The sequence below is a fragment of the Manacus candei genome, unplaced genomic scaffold, assembly GCF_025592945.1.
Source record: "Manacus candei isolate 608988 ecotype Guabito, Panama unplaced genomic scaffold, ASM2559294v1 h1tg000008l, whole genome shotgun sequence".
NCBI classification, from domain to species: Eukaryota; Metazoa; Chordata; class Aves; order Passeriformes; family Pipridae; genus Manacus; species Manacus candei.
This window is the reverse complement of record NW_026138056.1, coordinates 6740901-6757653: the sequence shown is the minus strand read 5'-3', so window position 1 is coordinate 6757653 and position 16753 is coordinate 6740901. Positions and strand designations below refer to the sequence as shown.

At 35.7% G+C, this 16753-nt stretch overlaps 1 protein-coding gene across 9 annotated transcripts in view; it reads left to right on the top strand.

Annotated features, from left to right (window-relative positions):
* Window positions 1-16753, top strand: part of PTPRM (protein tyrosine phosphatase receptor type M) — a 453290-nt gene that overhangs the window by 386028 nt on the left and 50509 nt on the right. For all 9 annotated transcript variants that reach the window (XM_051772753.1, XM_051772744.1, XM_051772735.1 and 6 more), the window contains 3 exons: window positions 6845-6932; window positions 13011-13087; window positions 15859-15895. In XM_051772753.1, coding sequence (XP_051628713.1) covers window positions 6845-6932; window positions 13011-13087; window positions 15859-15895 — 202 coding nt within the window. The remainder of the gene's footprint in view (window positions 1-6844; window positions 6933-13010; window positions 13088-15858; window positions 15896-16753) is intronic.

Below are 16753 nucleotides of genomic sequence, written 5' to 3'. Positions count from 1 at the left end.
TGCCGTCTAGTATGCCAGGGAATAAGTTTCTAAATTAGAATTTTAATTGTATGTTCTATTGCAGTCCTCTTACTAATTCACATTTCACCATATTTCTAAAAATCTTTCCTTTTACAAGAGTCTTAAAGAATTTTAAAGGAATGAAAGTAACAGAGTTTTTAAAACTTATGTGGGCAAAATGGAAATAGCTCTGAAAGCCTATCAAAACTATGTTATCTATCAAATTTTTAGACCACCCTGCAGAATCTATAAAGATTTCTATTCCTGCTTTGAATCTTACAGGTGTTATCTTCAATGTTGGATGACGAGATAAGCAGTTACATCAACAGATCTCATAAATAGGTTGGATTAAAAATATATAGAAAGTAACTTTTTATCAGTTGTTACAGAAGTGCACCATGGCACTCTTTTTTGCAGTATTGTCAAGGTTTAAGACCAAATGACAATTGGTTATTGGAGACTAAATGTACTAAGCTACCAAAATATTTCAATCACTGATATATGCAATTTTACAAATTGCACAACTTTCCTATTCCACAGGAGAGAGGACACACTCCAGGAAAGAAGTCATGTGGGTCTGTGGGGTGGTTCCAGCCATGCTATGTGGTCTCCTACAGTGTCTCTCAGAGGGCCTCATCCTCTGGGTCCTGTCCCCAAGCAACCCTACGGATTCTCAGATACAATGCTCAGTAGGAAAAAAATACCTAATTCTTGGTTTTGTTCAAATGCACTTGGCACCTAAAAACTAGCCTTCACCATGGCTGGTACTCACAACCTGCTATTCCCAAAGGTGTACAAACCTTCACAACTTTCACAGTGACTAAAGTCACTTTTCACTGAAGTTACTTCTCTATTCTTGTAACTGAGCTACCTTCTTGTCCTGTGGCGTTAAATGAATTTCCGCTATATTTGCTAATGCTATTGTCAACTAGATCTAATTCACGCTGACTGCTGCAAGTATCTATATCATTCATAGCACCACACTGAAGCACTTTGATCATTTTAGTATGTTTTCCTTATGCAGCTATAGGTTGACTAGACTGGCCAGCTATCCAGGGAGTGCCAAAACCTGGGACTTTAAAAATACAAATGTATTAGCAAATACACTAATTGAAAGCACTGCTTCTTCTCATGTGTAATACAGACTAACCTAAATGCACCTGAGAAGGAAAATACTCTGCTTCCTACCTCTGGCTATGCAAGCCTTTATAAGTGGAGGTTTCTGGGGTTTTTTACATCAGTTCAAGGAGGCACATAAATGAGCATCAGTAACAATATTAGAGAGATGCTGTATGTCAGACTATAACTGTGTGTGTGCTTTAAGACTGATCTGCATCTTTTACCTTACACACAGAAAACTTTATGTAAACTACCAACCTAATTTTACCAGAAAATTCTAAACAGAAAAGGGTAGTTTTAGCAGTAACATGAATATATTCTATTTGCTACAGTCTTTATTGTTGGGGTTTTTTTCCTTCTGTGTTCAGACCTAGGCTACAGTAACACACTGGTAAGTGCTTTATAACTGCTGAAGGCAGTTTACATTGATTAGATAGATTTTCACATTGGCTCTTGCAACAGACAGTTTTCAAGGGTAGGCATAGTAAAATGTTTTTTTTAAATCCCATTATTTGAAAACTGGAAATAATTCTTGGTGATTGAAGCTGACAGGGAAGGAAAAGCTGATAGTGAATATATTCTCTAGTGGCATGCTGTCATCCACAAATGCTTTCAGTGACCAAAGCAATGACTGAAGTATGAGGAGTTGCTTGCATACAGTGGGTTGCAATCAGTGAAATCATTTACCACTGCTCACAAACACTTGGGGTGATCTATTACTTACAGGTAATGCATTTTCAATGATAAAATCTTCCCTCAAAGTGACTAGAAGATTAAAAATGTTGCTTCATAGCTTGGACCTCCCTGCAGATTTCTTTTAACGTAACTATCAATGACTCTTCTTAATTCCTTAATAATCTAAATACTCAGTTATCAACAAACTGAACGTGATTATTTCAATTTTCTGTTAAAAAAAACCAAAACGGTTAATGTTGCTAAGTCACAAGAACAGCTTCACGTATCAGATACTTAGCAGATTCTGAATACTGAAAAACCAATGAACTGACAGGTTTACTGTACTCATAAATCTTGTGCTGTTCATTAAATGAACCTGAAGATCCTTGTCCTCCAAACATTTTTGAACTTGCTTAAAATGCAATGCATATTTACTAGGGTTTGTAAATACAAAGAAGAGTCTTATGTGGCCCTAGGATATTAACTTAGACTGTAATGGATGCATTTTTTCCTATCTGTAATCTCTACATATAAAATGGACATAACATTAGTGAAAGGTGGTATATCTAGGTAAAACTAACAGTGAATCTTCACTATCTAATTCAGGGCATTTTATGCATCTAATTTAGCTGCAATTCAAATGATGACAGTAGAAATATAAGTTTCTTCTGTAGCTAATTGAGTTTAGACAGGGACCTCCATTAGGATCACTGTTTGTTGTCCGGTCTGGCCTAAATTAGACACTCTCCATAACTCTCTGCCTAAAAACAAATCCAGAGGTATTTATAACTGAATAGGTCAAATTGATAATTTTGCCAAAATATATTTTAATCTGGTTATCTAGAAATAGCAATGGAAAATGAATGTTATCAGTGGAGAAACTCAGAGTCAGTAGAGAAAAACAGATATCCTAAAGAGTCATACATTTAAAAACAAATCCACAGATCAAACTTAAGACTGTTACACAGTGCAATATGCATTTTTTTGTACCTATGAATAATATTCTTGCTTATTAAGTAGGCAGAGCAAGATTTATGATGCCCTTAACTTCTCATTTCTTTGCTTGTAAGAGCTTGCGTTTTGTAAATGACATTGTAGGAGTCTGCACTGTTGTCACCTAGCAACTATGAAGTATTTTTTGAAAAAGTTGCTGCTTGGCTTTTAATTAACAATAAAAATAGTAATTTCACTGAAGAGTTTACATTTTTAGATCTTAAAGCGCTCACAAAGATGTATTATTTTTATTATCCTTACTTGGAAGCATGAAAATCTAGGATAGACAGTGTGTTGCCAAAAATGACAATCAACAGAGTTATAAGTTGTATTCTGAAGATCTTACCCTATTCTCCACATTCTAGCCTCTTCAAATTGTAGTTTTATATAGGTCCCTTCCAATATTTTTTGCCTTATGACTTTTAAATGAGGAAAGGGAATAATTTTAAAAATCTGTATTTGCGATTATTATGTCCCTCTTCATTTGAGATATGGCAGTTATTTTCTAGTCTGAGGGTCACAGTGAATTAGCCCTTGTCAAATATTTAATTTCTAATGGAAAACCACCGCAGTATTGAGTTAAAGCATGCAAAAATATCACATTCATCCTAAGATGGTTCAGCTGCTGCATCACTGACCAGTTTTCATGTTGCATATAAAGCAGTTCTCTGTAATTCATTTTTCTTCAGAAAGTGTTTTATTCTGATCATTGAAATGTTTTCTACTACAGAATGACAGTTGACACTGTGTACTGAAATGTCTGCTGTAACAACAGCTGGCTTAAAAAGTGTTTCATTTTTCAAGAAGATAATGGAGGCTGGGTAACCATGGTTCTGTGTGATTTGAGTTAAAGAAATGCTTATTTTAAATTATATGAGAAATGTCGTACACTCATTTTCAGTTCTCCATTGCCCTTGCCAAGCATTTGGTGGAGTTAAGCTGTTTGGGGGCATATTTCTTCCTAATGGCCCACAATTTTAAGAAACTTCTGAGGATGAATTAGAATGAATAGCCAAAAAGATAATGTGTGGGCTGCTATGCAGCAGTTTCCCTGGAGAGTGATATGTCAGAAAGAGATTAGAAAAATTTCTGTAATGAAACATATATTTCTCACAAGTAAGGAAAGATCTTGACAGATCATCTGTTATGAGATATCTGCTCTGTTCTTTACTTGTGGGACAAATGAGATTTCTCCCTATAATACGTTGTGGATTATCGTTCTGTTGCGGTTTGCGTAATGGCAGCACGTGGGGAATTTAGGAAATGACACTCCAGCTGTCTTTTACAATAACTGTTTCTTTTTATGCTTTTGCACTGTAATACCTCTTCCTTCAAATTATCTTTTCTGTACACTTCTCACTGAAATACCAATGTGTATCCCAAAATGAATTAAAAAGAAAAATGAATCTACATGTCTTATTTTCCCTATGTGATATGTTTTATTTCATTAACTAATTTATTGATAAAAACCCAAAGAAAAATATATATGTGGAGTTCATTTTCTATACATTTTTAATAAAGAAAGTGAAGTTAATATGCAGTAGCTGGAAATGTAAATCTGTCTCTTTGTTTTCACTATTGTGTGAGGTTTGATATATAAGTGTTCTAAAGCAGAGAATTATCTATGTTGCAGACATATTGTTAGGAGATGTTTTATCTGTAAGGCTCATTAAGCTTATCATTGTTTTCAGAAGATCCAGACAGGTGGGAGAAATTGAACCCGTTCATTAGCACATGAGATGTAGATGAGCTGCCCAAAGCAGTACATTGCCTATTATATATCTTCCCTGAATTCAATACCATGTAAATCTTTCCCAGTTGTCTCCAGAGATTGCTTTATTTGATTGGTTTTGTAAAAGTTCATTAATGGGACAGAGAGAAGCAAGGTGTCCCTATGAGTATATTTGGGTCTTCCATTTTGCTTGCTGTAGGCTCAGAAGCTGTACCAGCAGGACTTTCTCTGTAGCAGCACATGTAATGCTTAGTGAATTAAACTGAAAATCACTTGCTGGGTAATATCTTATGGATCAATTCTGTGAACTAGTCTCTGTCAGAGACTATAAGAAAGCTAGAATTTTCAATAGTCTGTGTAGACGTCTGAAATGCAAAATCCTGAAATCCACATCAGATTTTAGATCAGATGAATGATTAGTTTGTTCTATCTTTGGAGCTTTGTTGTTGAACATTTCCATCTCTATTTTGCCTTTAACTGTATTCAATTGTGCAGTATCCAGTGTTTTCTGAGAATGTGAACTTTGCAAGAAATTGAGACATAGATCTTTGCCCACAGAAAGTCATTCCTTACGCAGTTCAGTTGGGCTTATTACAAAAGTATTTTTCATCCAGCCTGAGTGGAGAGTGCTCTAGAGTGGGAGGGCTTGCTTGCTTTAGATGCCATTGGCAAATCTATAATCAGATAACAATTGATGCTTTTTTGGCAAACAGCCCCAAAGCTATAAATCATCTTAGAATTTACAGGGTTTTGCTTATCTATCCTAGTAACAATCTGCATTTCTCAGAGCTGTACCCAATGATGGTATGCCATGATAAAAGAGAAATTTATTAGTATTAATGGGTTTTAACCATTTCAATTTGCAAACCATTAAAAATTTTCTAAGGAAAATGTGGAGAGATGAAGGACAAACAGATTGAAGTCATTGACAATCCTTCTGTTTTTCTTGAGTTGTTATTTACAAACTTTTTAGAAATAATCAACGTATTCCCAAGAATTTCTATATCATAATTTGGAAACCAGCACTCTAGTGAACTTATTAAAGAAATATCCATTTTAGACACTGAATGCCCTTGTGTCCCTTTGACTTCAGCAAGGGATCTAGGGTTTATTTTGACTTTTTTGCTTTTTGCTATTGGAAATCATTGAGATTTGAACAACATTTTTTCAAGTATGAGGGCAAAGGATACTAATGGTAGTCTATTTAATGGGTGTTATCTGTTTTAAACCACTCAGAATGTACTGAGGTCTTGCAAGAGATAAAAACTTCCAAAGGTTTTCCCTATTTAGGTTAGTGCTTAATCATTTTGAGCTTCTGTTACCAGAAAAGTTAATCATGTACCTTCATGTCCCTCCTGAATCAAAATATTTAATATACTGATCATTCTAGTAAAAAAGATAAAAACATGAATTAAGACCAGTCATCATCATGATAGAATTCCACTGATTTGCCTGGCAACTAAATATTTTTAACACAAGATTAATATTTCAATACAAAATGATAAAATGCATCTACTTGATATGACTTATGGATACAGTGCATAAATTAAGAAATTGTGCAAATTCTCTTTTAGACCACAGAAAGCACAGAATGGATAGGGCATAACAACTTGCTTGCTGCCCTTTTGGCAGCTTCTGTGTTTTATTCATGTAAAAATATACTTTCAGCACTTTCAACTTCCCTATTTGCATGAACTTCGTTAGCTAGAGCATAGAGGTTGGGTGAATAAGATCGCATGTTTCACAAAATGACATTATTGTCTGAGAAAACAATCATCATGGCAGTATTGTAAATTGTGTTTAAGAAAAAAAAGATACATGTATGCTCATTGAATCCACATTTTCCAAATGCCTACATATGTTTAGACCCATGAGGTCATCTACTAAGAAGTAAATGAAACTTGATATGTCAAAAATAAAACGTGTCAGTGCAGTGTGTAATTCTGCACTCGAATACTGGAGCAACTCCAACATGATGATGAAGCTCCTTCAGCTTCATATGTGTGTATGAGAACTATGTGGGGAATCTGGATAGCAGAAATGAAGGACTCTCAGTGTTGCAAGCATGCAAATTTGGGGAGGTTTAATAGCACTTCACTCGCAAATAATTCTTCTTGCTATTACACAGATAATCTCATGTCAAATTTTAAGTAACGTCTGAAGCTATGCATAAATACCATTTAAACAGGAGACTCAATAAAAGAATCAGTTAAATGATACTTTAACAACAATACCCACAAGTACAGTTTGCCTTTCTCCTTTGTTTACCTACAAGGTAACTATTGAGGCTTGCTTTTCTTAATGTCACTTTCTTTCCTTTTTTAGAGTTTCTTTGAAGGACAGTCTGCACCGTGGGATTCGGCTAAGAAAGATGAGAACAGAATGAAAAATAGATATGGGAATATCATTGCATGTAAGTGTTGACAACATAATTGTGCACTTTGTTAACTTCCCTTCAGAACTGGATAAGAATGACCACCAGCCTTGTGCTCACATCAGGTTTCCCTTTCTCTAATTAAGAATAGAAAAGTGAGGGAAGATGTAACTATATTTTTTTTTGAGAAAACTGTCAGATTTAATGCATTTTCTGAACTAACCTTCTATATACCTTTCATCCTGTGATCAGCGTTTGGCTAATGAGAATGACACCTTTAACCAGAACTCGGCTCTTAACAGCTCTGAAAGTACTCCTGTCAGTTTGGTGCAAGAGTACCCATGATCACGTCGGTACCTTGGGTTTAGGTTCTGGATACTGTAGGAGCAGACAATACTGCTGCTTAAGTGTTCCTCAATAACAGTGACAACTATCCCGACTTACCCTTCTAATGCTAGGCAAACTCTAAGAAAAAAAATATAATCTGTATGTTTTACTTAAAAAGGCCAAGCTTGATAAAGATTAGATATACTAATAATCAAATAACTTGAGGAGATGGTAGCATGGTTTGGCAAGTGACACCTAAATCTGGCATTATGAGATTGCAGGGCGTTGTGATGAGATGCTGCACATGAACATGGGGGCAGAAAATTTATCAAGTTCACCACAAATATATTATTTACACACTGGTATTGTTACACTTAAAGAGTAAGTTCTCAGTGTGTCTGTAGGAGATGATCCCTTCCCTGATTTTTCCTTTAAAATCTAAATTTAAGATATGGAGCGTATTTGTTTCTACCAGCCAGCCAGATAAGCATGAGGCAGGTGTAAACAGAGAAATATGCAGCCGTCACAGCATGTCAGAAGTTTTGTAAGCATGAAGGATGGTCTTTAAGGAGGGATCATTGAGTGATACTGCTGCAGTTTAGAAATCATTTATAACCTTAAGTACGTGGGACAGCATAGAAAAGCCGTGCAAATTGTCTGAGCATTTAGACAACCTGTGGAAGGAGCATGTAGTGTATATTTACAGTGACTTAACTTCAGCACCTAATATAGGCACTTGTCCAGGGACAGATCTACCTAGGTTTCCTCATCAATATACCACATGAACTTAACAGAGAGAAGGACAGGTCTTCTAGAGAAATGATTCAGAAATAGAACCCATTTGAATACTTTTGAATCACCACCTCTGGTAGTCCTCTCTGCAGTGCATGTGTAACAAGTCTAGAGAGAACATCTCCTAACTTCGTGACTTACAGTAGGTGGTATGAATAGGCCCAGCTAGGCTGAGATGGTCTATAGAGAGAAAACAGCTCTGTAACTTGCTGCAAATGCTTGCGGAGGCAGAGGCAAATTAAGCAAGAGGTGCTTGTCAAGCAAGAGGTGATCTGCCACATCATTTTGAGTGGACATGATAGTATTGCTGTGTATTTTGGATGTATATGGTTCTACATACTGAAAAAGGAAATGAAATCTTCTAGAGAAATGTGGATATCATGATGGGCTGGTGCATAAACAAAAGGAGCTAAGTTAGCTGAATGTGGTTTTGCTTGTTTTCCTCCAGCAATATTTAATGTGTAACAAACTTGTTATTTGGTGAGGATGTAGCAATACATTAGCTGAGTAATGACTAATCATTTAAGTAGAAATAAGAATACCAGGAAGTTTTATGCTTATCCTTACTTTGTGGAGATTTATTTTCAGCCCAAGTCTATTAAAATAGATCTCCTCTTTTCGTCAGGTTTAGTGTTGTCAGTCCCCTCTTTAATGTCATGTTAGCCATTTTCTTACATCTTGACACTCTTTGGTTGAAGAAAACTAAAAGACTTACTAGTGCCTTATGTCTGAGGTAATGAAGTGATGAGTAGCCAAGGGAAAACAAGATATTAGATTCACAAATCAATGGAATTACAAGTGATACTGAAGGCTTTCTGAGAGGCCAGATATAACTCAGAGCATTTAGACCTCAATTTACTTGAAATGTCCTCAGTGTTTAGCAAAGGGAAGGAGTTGGATGGAGTTGTTATCAAAAACACTTCCTGTTTATGTGGCTGTGAGAACAAAGATAACACAAGTTAAAATTAATATCTATTAGAATTAAATGCAGTATCTTAAAAGAGAAGCTGAAACTGCCTAAACAGTTTGTCGTCCATTAAATACATGCATGCAAATAAGGTAGTTAACTGTTTAATTTCATGTGTTTTTCTGGATCAGTGATCTGCTGGATAAATGTGCTGCTGGATAAATGATCCTTTTTTCTTTCAGAGCCTGAAAGTACAATTTCAGTGCTCCACTTTTTAAAATTTGTCCCAGATAGCTGATTAAAGTATATGCTTTAGCTTAAAAGCATTTTAATAAATTGCCTTTTTATGCTGTATTCAAACATTTAAAAATACTGGGGTTCAGATGCCACTGCCTTGGTACATGATTATAATGAAATGTATATTTTTTGCTAAGCGTTTAATATAATCTTTTTCTCTCTGTTTAACCTCTTTGTTTAAATTTTTCCCAAGATACTACTGTTACATTATTGCTTGTAGTCATTACTGTTCTCAGAGGGAACTAAAACAATAGCACCAAGTGGCCAGCATTGCAGGAGCTTGTCAAAATTACAGTATGCTTTATGTTACCCAAGTGATGTGCATTTAATTGGCTACAAGCGTGCCCTACCCACTGTATGAGTGGCTACAACTTGTGAGCCACTGCATCAAAAAGTTGAATCATGATCACAGTCCAGTCACCCACAGAAAACATGCTCCTTCTTTAGTGAATGCAAAAACCTTTGTGTTTACTTATTAGGAACTAAAACCATCATGAATCTGCTAAATGAATCTTTCTTTACATAAGAAAGATTCTGTTTCTGCCGTAATTGTATAGGGTTATTCTTGGATTTTGGTAAAATCTATTGGATTTTCCTCAGGAGAGATCTTGAGGTAATTTGGGAATGGATGTGGGGGTTCTGTATTTATTTTTACCTAACTCAATATTGACTAAATGAGAAGAGAATATTGATCACAGCTTTTAAAAGCAGCTAAAGATTTTAGGTGAGACATTTATAAAAGGTTTGATTTGCAAAGAATCAGCAAGGCACGTCCCAAGAAAGGGTCATTGGCAAGGCATGCTAATCAACCAGGTGCTCAAGGGACTTGTTAGAGATCACAGTCTGAAGGGTGGCATATTCATGTTGTGGGTAACGTGAGGAGAGTAAGAATATAATGCTTATATTTATTATCTATTACCATTTTCTATGAAGACAAATTGATTCTATCATAACTAATTTTGAAAGCTTAAGTGATCAGTGGAAAGTTAAATTTGATCTCCTAATGGAAAGGTATCAAAATAACAATGAGATGGAAAAGAGAGTATTTAAAATCTATAAAAGTTGTCAAGAGCAGCTGAAGTATAAAGGAAAAAATACCCTAGAAATCTAGACAGTTAACCTAGAGGCTATTTCAGAATCAACCTTCATGTTGAAGACTATATGGCTTGTGTACCTCTTAGGCCTAAATCTGCCTGACATAAACACAGCAAAGACACAGTAACATTTCTTTTTGTTGACTGAAGGATCTTTTTTCAAATTGAGAAGTGTTGCCATGAAGTAAGGAGTCAACTAGAGTTTTCAAAGCAATAAAATAAGGGAGTCACTCCAGTTTCACCACAAATAAATGGGTATTGAACAGTCCATTACCTCAAAAATTCACAGAACTCTATCTGAGAATTCAGTACTAGAAAAGATGCACATAGGAAGAAAAAAGGGCAAATGATGATATTAAGATATAGATGTACAGTAACTTCTTTAGTTTTGCTCTATCTGAAACGAGTTACGGCAAGGAAAGAATGACGTAAGCAAAGAAAGGAACAAAATACAGGAAATCTAAAGAAAAGATGCTACTGCATATTATTCAGTTGTATAAATCAGAAAGAAATAACAGGAAGTTATATTTTTAAGATATTTCTTAGTGGGAAATTTAAGCTTGTTCTGCCCAATATGGAACTCACTTGTGTGTAAGTCATTAAATACGGGGTTCAGTTGGCTAAACATAGACTTGTAGTGACCTGGGGCATCTGCACAGGACCAACAAATGTGACACAGAGAGACATGAGAGACATGTTATTTCCATAGTGGCAGCTGAAAGCTAGGCAGTATGTCCTGATGGCTATATAAAGTGGTATGAGATGTTTGTGCTTAGACAACTGAACCCTGTCCTAAATACATCTAGGAATATAAAACTGAAGATCTTTGCTAGCCTGAGTTGTCCTGGTGAGAATGTTTATAAGGCAATGATGCAGGAAATTATGAAAATATGAAGACATACAATGAGTCCAAGCAAGCTTGACTTCTGAGTCTGCTGACTTTAGCAGAAGTTCTGTCAGGTCCCAAAACTGTAAAAGCAGCAGCCATGGCTGGAGCTTAGAAAGTTTCTTAGTATCTTTCTTAAGTAAGATGGATTTTTAGAATTAAGGTCCTGTGAGCCGAGCCTCTGTTCTAAAGAAACTGATAAATAGCTTAATTAAGCAGAGAATAGTACAGCACTTGGATAAGCATAGCATGGTAGGATCAGACCAGCAAGGGTTATGTAATGGAGAGTCACATCTCTCTAAATTTTTATTCTCAGAAAAGTGAATAAAGAGGCTGAAAAGGCTAACCTGATTAACATAATTGATTTGAATATTCCAGCATGTTTGGAAAAACTCTTTCTTGACGACTGTTAAATGAAATAATCACAAGAAAATAGCAAAGTAAGACCTGTGTGGAACTTAGAGGTGGAATTTTAATTCATTCTGATTTACTATATTTGGCTTTAAACTGTACCCTTTCTCTCTTCCACGGGAATCCTAGGGAAATAAATGAGGCTCTGAGATCTCTAGTTCCTGAGACTTGGAGCATAAAAGAGGATGAAGTAAAGGATTTACGTCTTCCTTTCCTTCTCAGCCATTTGAAAATCTCTTGACTTGTAGTTCTAAAACAATGTTATCCTAAGAACAACTTCCCCCATTCTCCCTCCACCATAATGTGGGCAAATATTATCCTACTTCTGATTGAGTTTTTAAGCCATTTCATGTTCTTTCATTCATTTGTTATCTTTTAGGAATTTTAAAGCTGAAAAAAATAGCTGTTCAGAACATGGGTGGCAAGTTTCAGGTGTTTTAATGCTTATTTACATTTACAACAAAATAATGACAGTCATGAAGGTCTATCATCAGCTGCAAGTAATATTAGCTCAGCAGGCGAGCAGCAAAAACAATAATACACATGTATCTAATTAGCAAAAGTAACTCCTAAACAAAGCAGCAGTAAAGTGGCTCTTAAGCATCTCTCCATCCTTGAGATATACCCTCAAATTGTTTTAGCAACAACTTGCGCAGCATTCTGGAAAAAACGTTGTGCTTTGTTGTTTTTGAACTGAGAGAATCAAGAGGAGCTTATGAAGTCTCAGAGAAGAAAAAGTCCTGCCAGCATACAGATGTTGTTGTGCAGGGTGGGGAACTAGCCTCTAGCAGTGTTACTACATCATAAAGAAAATGAGGCAGCCGACATAAAACAAATTCATGCCATTGGTGTTTTGGATTTGAATTTGGAAAATAGAGTTGGAAATGTTTGTACGTTCCTGGATAGATATAGATGACCACAGTAGAGGAAAATTCAGTGACAAAACAATTGTCTGGCTGCTTGGGTTTTGTCATTATTTTGCTTTCTGCCCTACTGAAAACATAATGAGTTTCCTTCAAAAACTGTGAGGTGGCAGTATGTCTTGTAGAATAACTTCGGCTTCTTTTGAGTACTGGTAGAAGCATTTCCAAGTGATTAAACTTTTGACAACTTAATGTTATTTTCTTGGCAAAAGCAGGGAGTGTCAAGGCAAAAATCATAATTTTAGTGGGTTGCACATTAGAATATTTAAGATGTTCATACTGAAAATCAGAGGGGATTTAGAAAGCCTATGAATGACTGAAATGAGGTTTAAATGTAGATACAGTGTTTTCATGGACAGCCAAACAAGACCGAACTTGCAATTGCTGAGGTTTTAGTTTGACTTGAAAGGAATTTTGAAGGCTTTTTTACTGAATGTATTTTTAATTACTTTTTTTTCCTCTCCATTGTTCCCATTTCAGATGATCATTCTCGAGTGAGATTGCAGCCTATTGAAGGAGAAACAAGTTCCGATTACATCAATGGAAATTATATTGATGTGCGTATACTGATGTAGTCAACAAGCTTAATGTTGTGTTCAGTCAAGGAACTCTTATTATTCTCACATTATTCATAATTTGTAATAGATATCACAGCTAATATCAGATGCTAACATTGCTTAGCATTGGCAAGTGCTATCTTTGGAAGCTAGGTGTACACTGGAGGAAAAAAAAAGCCTCAAAGGTTTTGTTGATGAGTGAATGAAATTAGTCATTTCCTCCAACTGCCACTGGACTGAAACCTTGCCAGCAACACTGTATGGCTACTTTGCCTGCTGGTGCTTATGTGGGCTAGCAAAATGTTATTTTCACTTTCTGTCAACAGCTTGGCATCATTCCACATTTAAAAGAAAGCTGTTTGCATATTAATGTGACAAAACTCTGTAATGCCTAATGCAGAGATTTGCAGTCTCTTGTCATCTCTGCACTTTTAAGTCGCCTTCAAAGTATATTCTGCAGCTGTTAACCAGTACTTCTAATGCAAGCAAGACATTTCATTAAATATGTAGGCTGTTTAATTATTGAGAGTGGCTTCTTTGTTCATTCTGCATCATGTTAACTTAATGTTTTACATTAGAATGAATTCTTTAGGAGACAAGGTGTTTTTGGTTGAAAGAATGAGCTCAAAACTAGAATTGAAAATCATTAGAAAGTCAATATTATCTAAAGCCAGAAATCTATAGATAGCAAAGATAATAATTTTACTGTTTACACGGAGCGCTAGATGTAAGGCTAAGTAAAACAAGTGTTGCTTCACGGGAAACTTAGTCTGCTGAAGACTTCTTGTTCATCAGTGGCATCTTTGAAAAATGATGTCACAGTTTGCAGTTCAAATTTAATTAGTGGTATGAAACAGGAACGTAACAGATGTTTTTTCTCAAAATGTGGAGGAACTAGAGCTATACAAGAAAAGTAGGTGCTTAAGTTGTAACAATCTGAAGTCTGACTCTGACAGAACTTTATGAAGATACCTCCTTCTGTTGATGTCTATAAGCATGTTCAAGAATCACTAAGCTAAGCTCAGATTTCTGCTCATTCCCTTCCTGTTTGAAAGAATAGCACAGTCACCAAGCAGTAAAGACACGTACGGAAATATATTTAGTTAGATGCCTCACTAAACTCTGAAGGGAGTAATCTGTCATGAAAGGAAAGAGTTCACACTAGGGACTTAGATTTGAATTCACTTTCACATTTTCTCCAACATTTAGAATTGTTCTCATTTTATGCTAGTAGAATCTTCTTCTGTGAGATTTTGATCTAACTCTAAAATATTTCAAGATGTGAAGAATAAAGATTTATATCATACAGTCTCATATAAAATGCTGATAGATAGTTGCATAGCAACCTTTTTTTTTTTTGCTTACAAAGAGTACAAGAGGATGGAGAGAATGTGGTCCTAAAAGCAACAACACTTGAGCACCAAAAAAGTCCCTCATCCTCAGCAGATGGCTTCATTGCAAAGCTTGTAGGACTGCAGGCATCTTCCAAAGACAGCTCTACCACAAAACACAGCATGTTTGTTTATAATCTTGCTACTCAGGTTTCCATGGGAAATGCTGCTTTTTCTACTACAGAAGCAGCTTTAATTTTGCTGTTGCATGCAGTTATTAGTAGAGTTGTCGTGTTGTCAGAATAAACATGATAATAAGGGAATGACACCATCATAGACACAATGGTTATGTTGTATTTCTTCCCTTTTTTTTCTTTTTCACTGGGAAATAGAAGTGTCTGATCCCAGCCACTAAGGATTAGGTAACATGCAGCAGAAAAAAAAATCCGCTCTGTACCTCTGAACACTTCTCAGTTCAGATTTCCATATTTTGCTTCAATGTCATGTAAAGAAATCAATTCTGTAATTCATGTTATTATTTCTGTAATATTCAAAGTATCTTCGGTTGTTTTGAGTCTTTCCCACCTTGTATCACTATACTTCCCCTTGCTCTTTTAGAAAGAAATTGCAATGGCATGCATGCTACAGCCTTAAGTTCTTCCTGTTGATGACTCACAATGCATCATTACCATTATTCAAATATTAACACTCCTACAACTGAATTTACCAACATCTAAACATTTGGTGATGCTCCCATCACATCAGAAACTCAAATACTATAAAAATGCTATCATTACATTTTGGCAATGTTGCAAAGAAGACATAGAGTATTAATCTTTATTGCTTGACCAACTTGTGATTAAGTTGCTCTCATCGTCAGAGAAACAGAATTTTTTATGTACTTCCTATTTAGATCAGAAAAAGTGTATTCGTACCAAACCATTTAGTCAAAGAATTTACCTTACTTTTTACTATTCAGAAATAAAACATAAACAGCTCACCATGGGCACAGTGAACATCATCCTCCCTCTCCCTTCACCAGGTTGAATGTAAATCTGACATTCCTTAACTGTTAAAAAGGGGATAGACTTTGCAGTCAATAGCAATAGGTGAAGGTATATCTTAGACTCCAAGAACATCTGATGCCATTAGCTGCAAGTGCTAGAGAGGATTTCATGCTGTTCATTTTCAGCAGAGCCAACAAGGGACTGAAAGAACATATTACTTCTGGCCCTGAATGTACAAGTCTGCAACTTAGGTATCTTGCACAAAACACATTTGTTTCTTGTTTCCCTTCTCACTTGCCCTTCCTCAATTGGAAAGAACTTTTGTATCTGATACCTGTACTGATGTTTCCTGAATATGATTCTAAATGAAATTTCATTCATAGGAACACAGCCAAAGTGCATATTGCTGATTTTTTTTTCCAATTTTTTTTAGGGTTATCATAGACCAAATCACTACATTGCTACGCAAGGTAAGTTTATCATCCTTTCTTTTTGGTTATGTGAGGCTAAGAGATTTTGGTACTTGGATTGTGAATTATTCTGTCTAATATGCATTCTTGCCACAGTCAATATCCAGGATAGAGCAGGCTCAATCACTTGGGTAGAAGCAAAGAAACTGAATTATTATCAAATTTTCAAGTATTTTAAGTAAGCAGTCCTTTACCTTTGTGTTAAAATAGGTTTTGATTAAAAAAAAGGAAAATGCATCCTTTTTGGAAGAAGTTACTCAGCATGTTGTAACTCATGGAAAAAGAAATTAGTCATGGTAGAAACATTCAGTAAACTTTTCAGAGAGACAACAGTGTCATGAAAGTGTATATTCTCTTAACTTTTGAGTGATAGCTAGGCTTCAGGTCCATAAAATACAAAACTTTTCAGCCAGCAAGTTTTGGTAGAGGACCCAAAGACATTTAATCACTGTCAGGGGGATTCGTCACAGGGCTCTACAGAGACAGTTTTACAGGCCATCATTTAAAAGCTTGCTTGTGAACAAGAACCTATTCTTTTGTCGACACACAAATTAATTTTGAATTTGTACTTGTCTTGAAAGACATAATTTGCACATTCTGTTGCAGTCCTTATTTATTTTTTGGTCAAGTTCAGAGCTGGAACAAATGGGAAAGACGAGTCTTCTGTGAATGCTTAATCACAATATTGAACAATATGCCAATCTCCTGCTTATGCTTGGATAGCATACATGTGAAAATTTGATTGCTCCTCCACTGCTTGGAGGGAATGGTTTCCGTAATAGGTAGTCTGTGCCAGAGCTTCCTGCATTTTCTCATGGATCTGAAGGACCTGAGCTACACCCATGGATCTTATTTCAA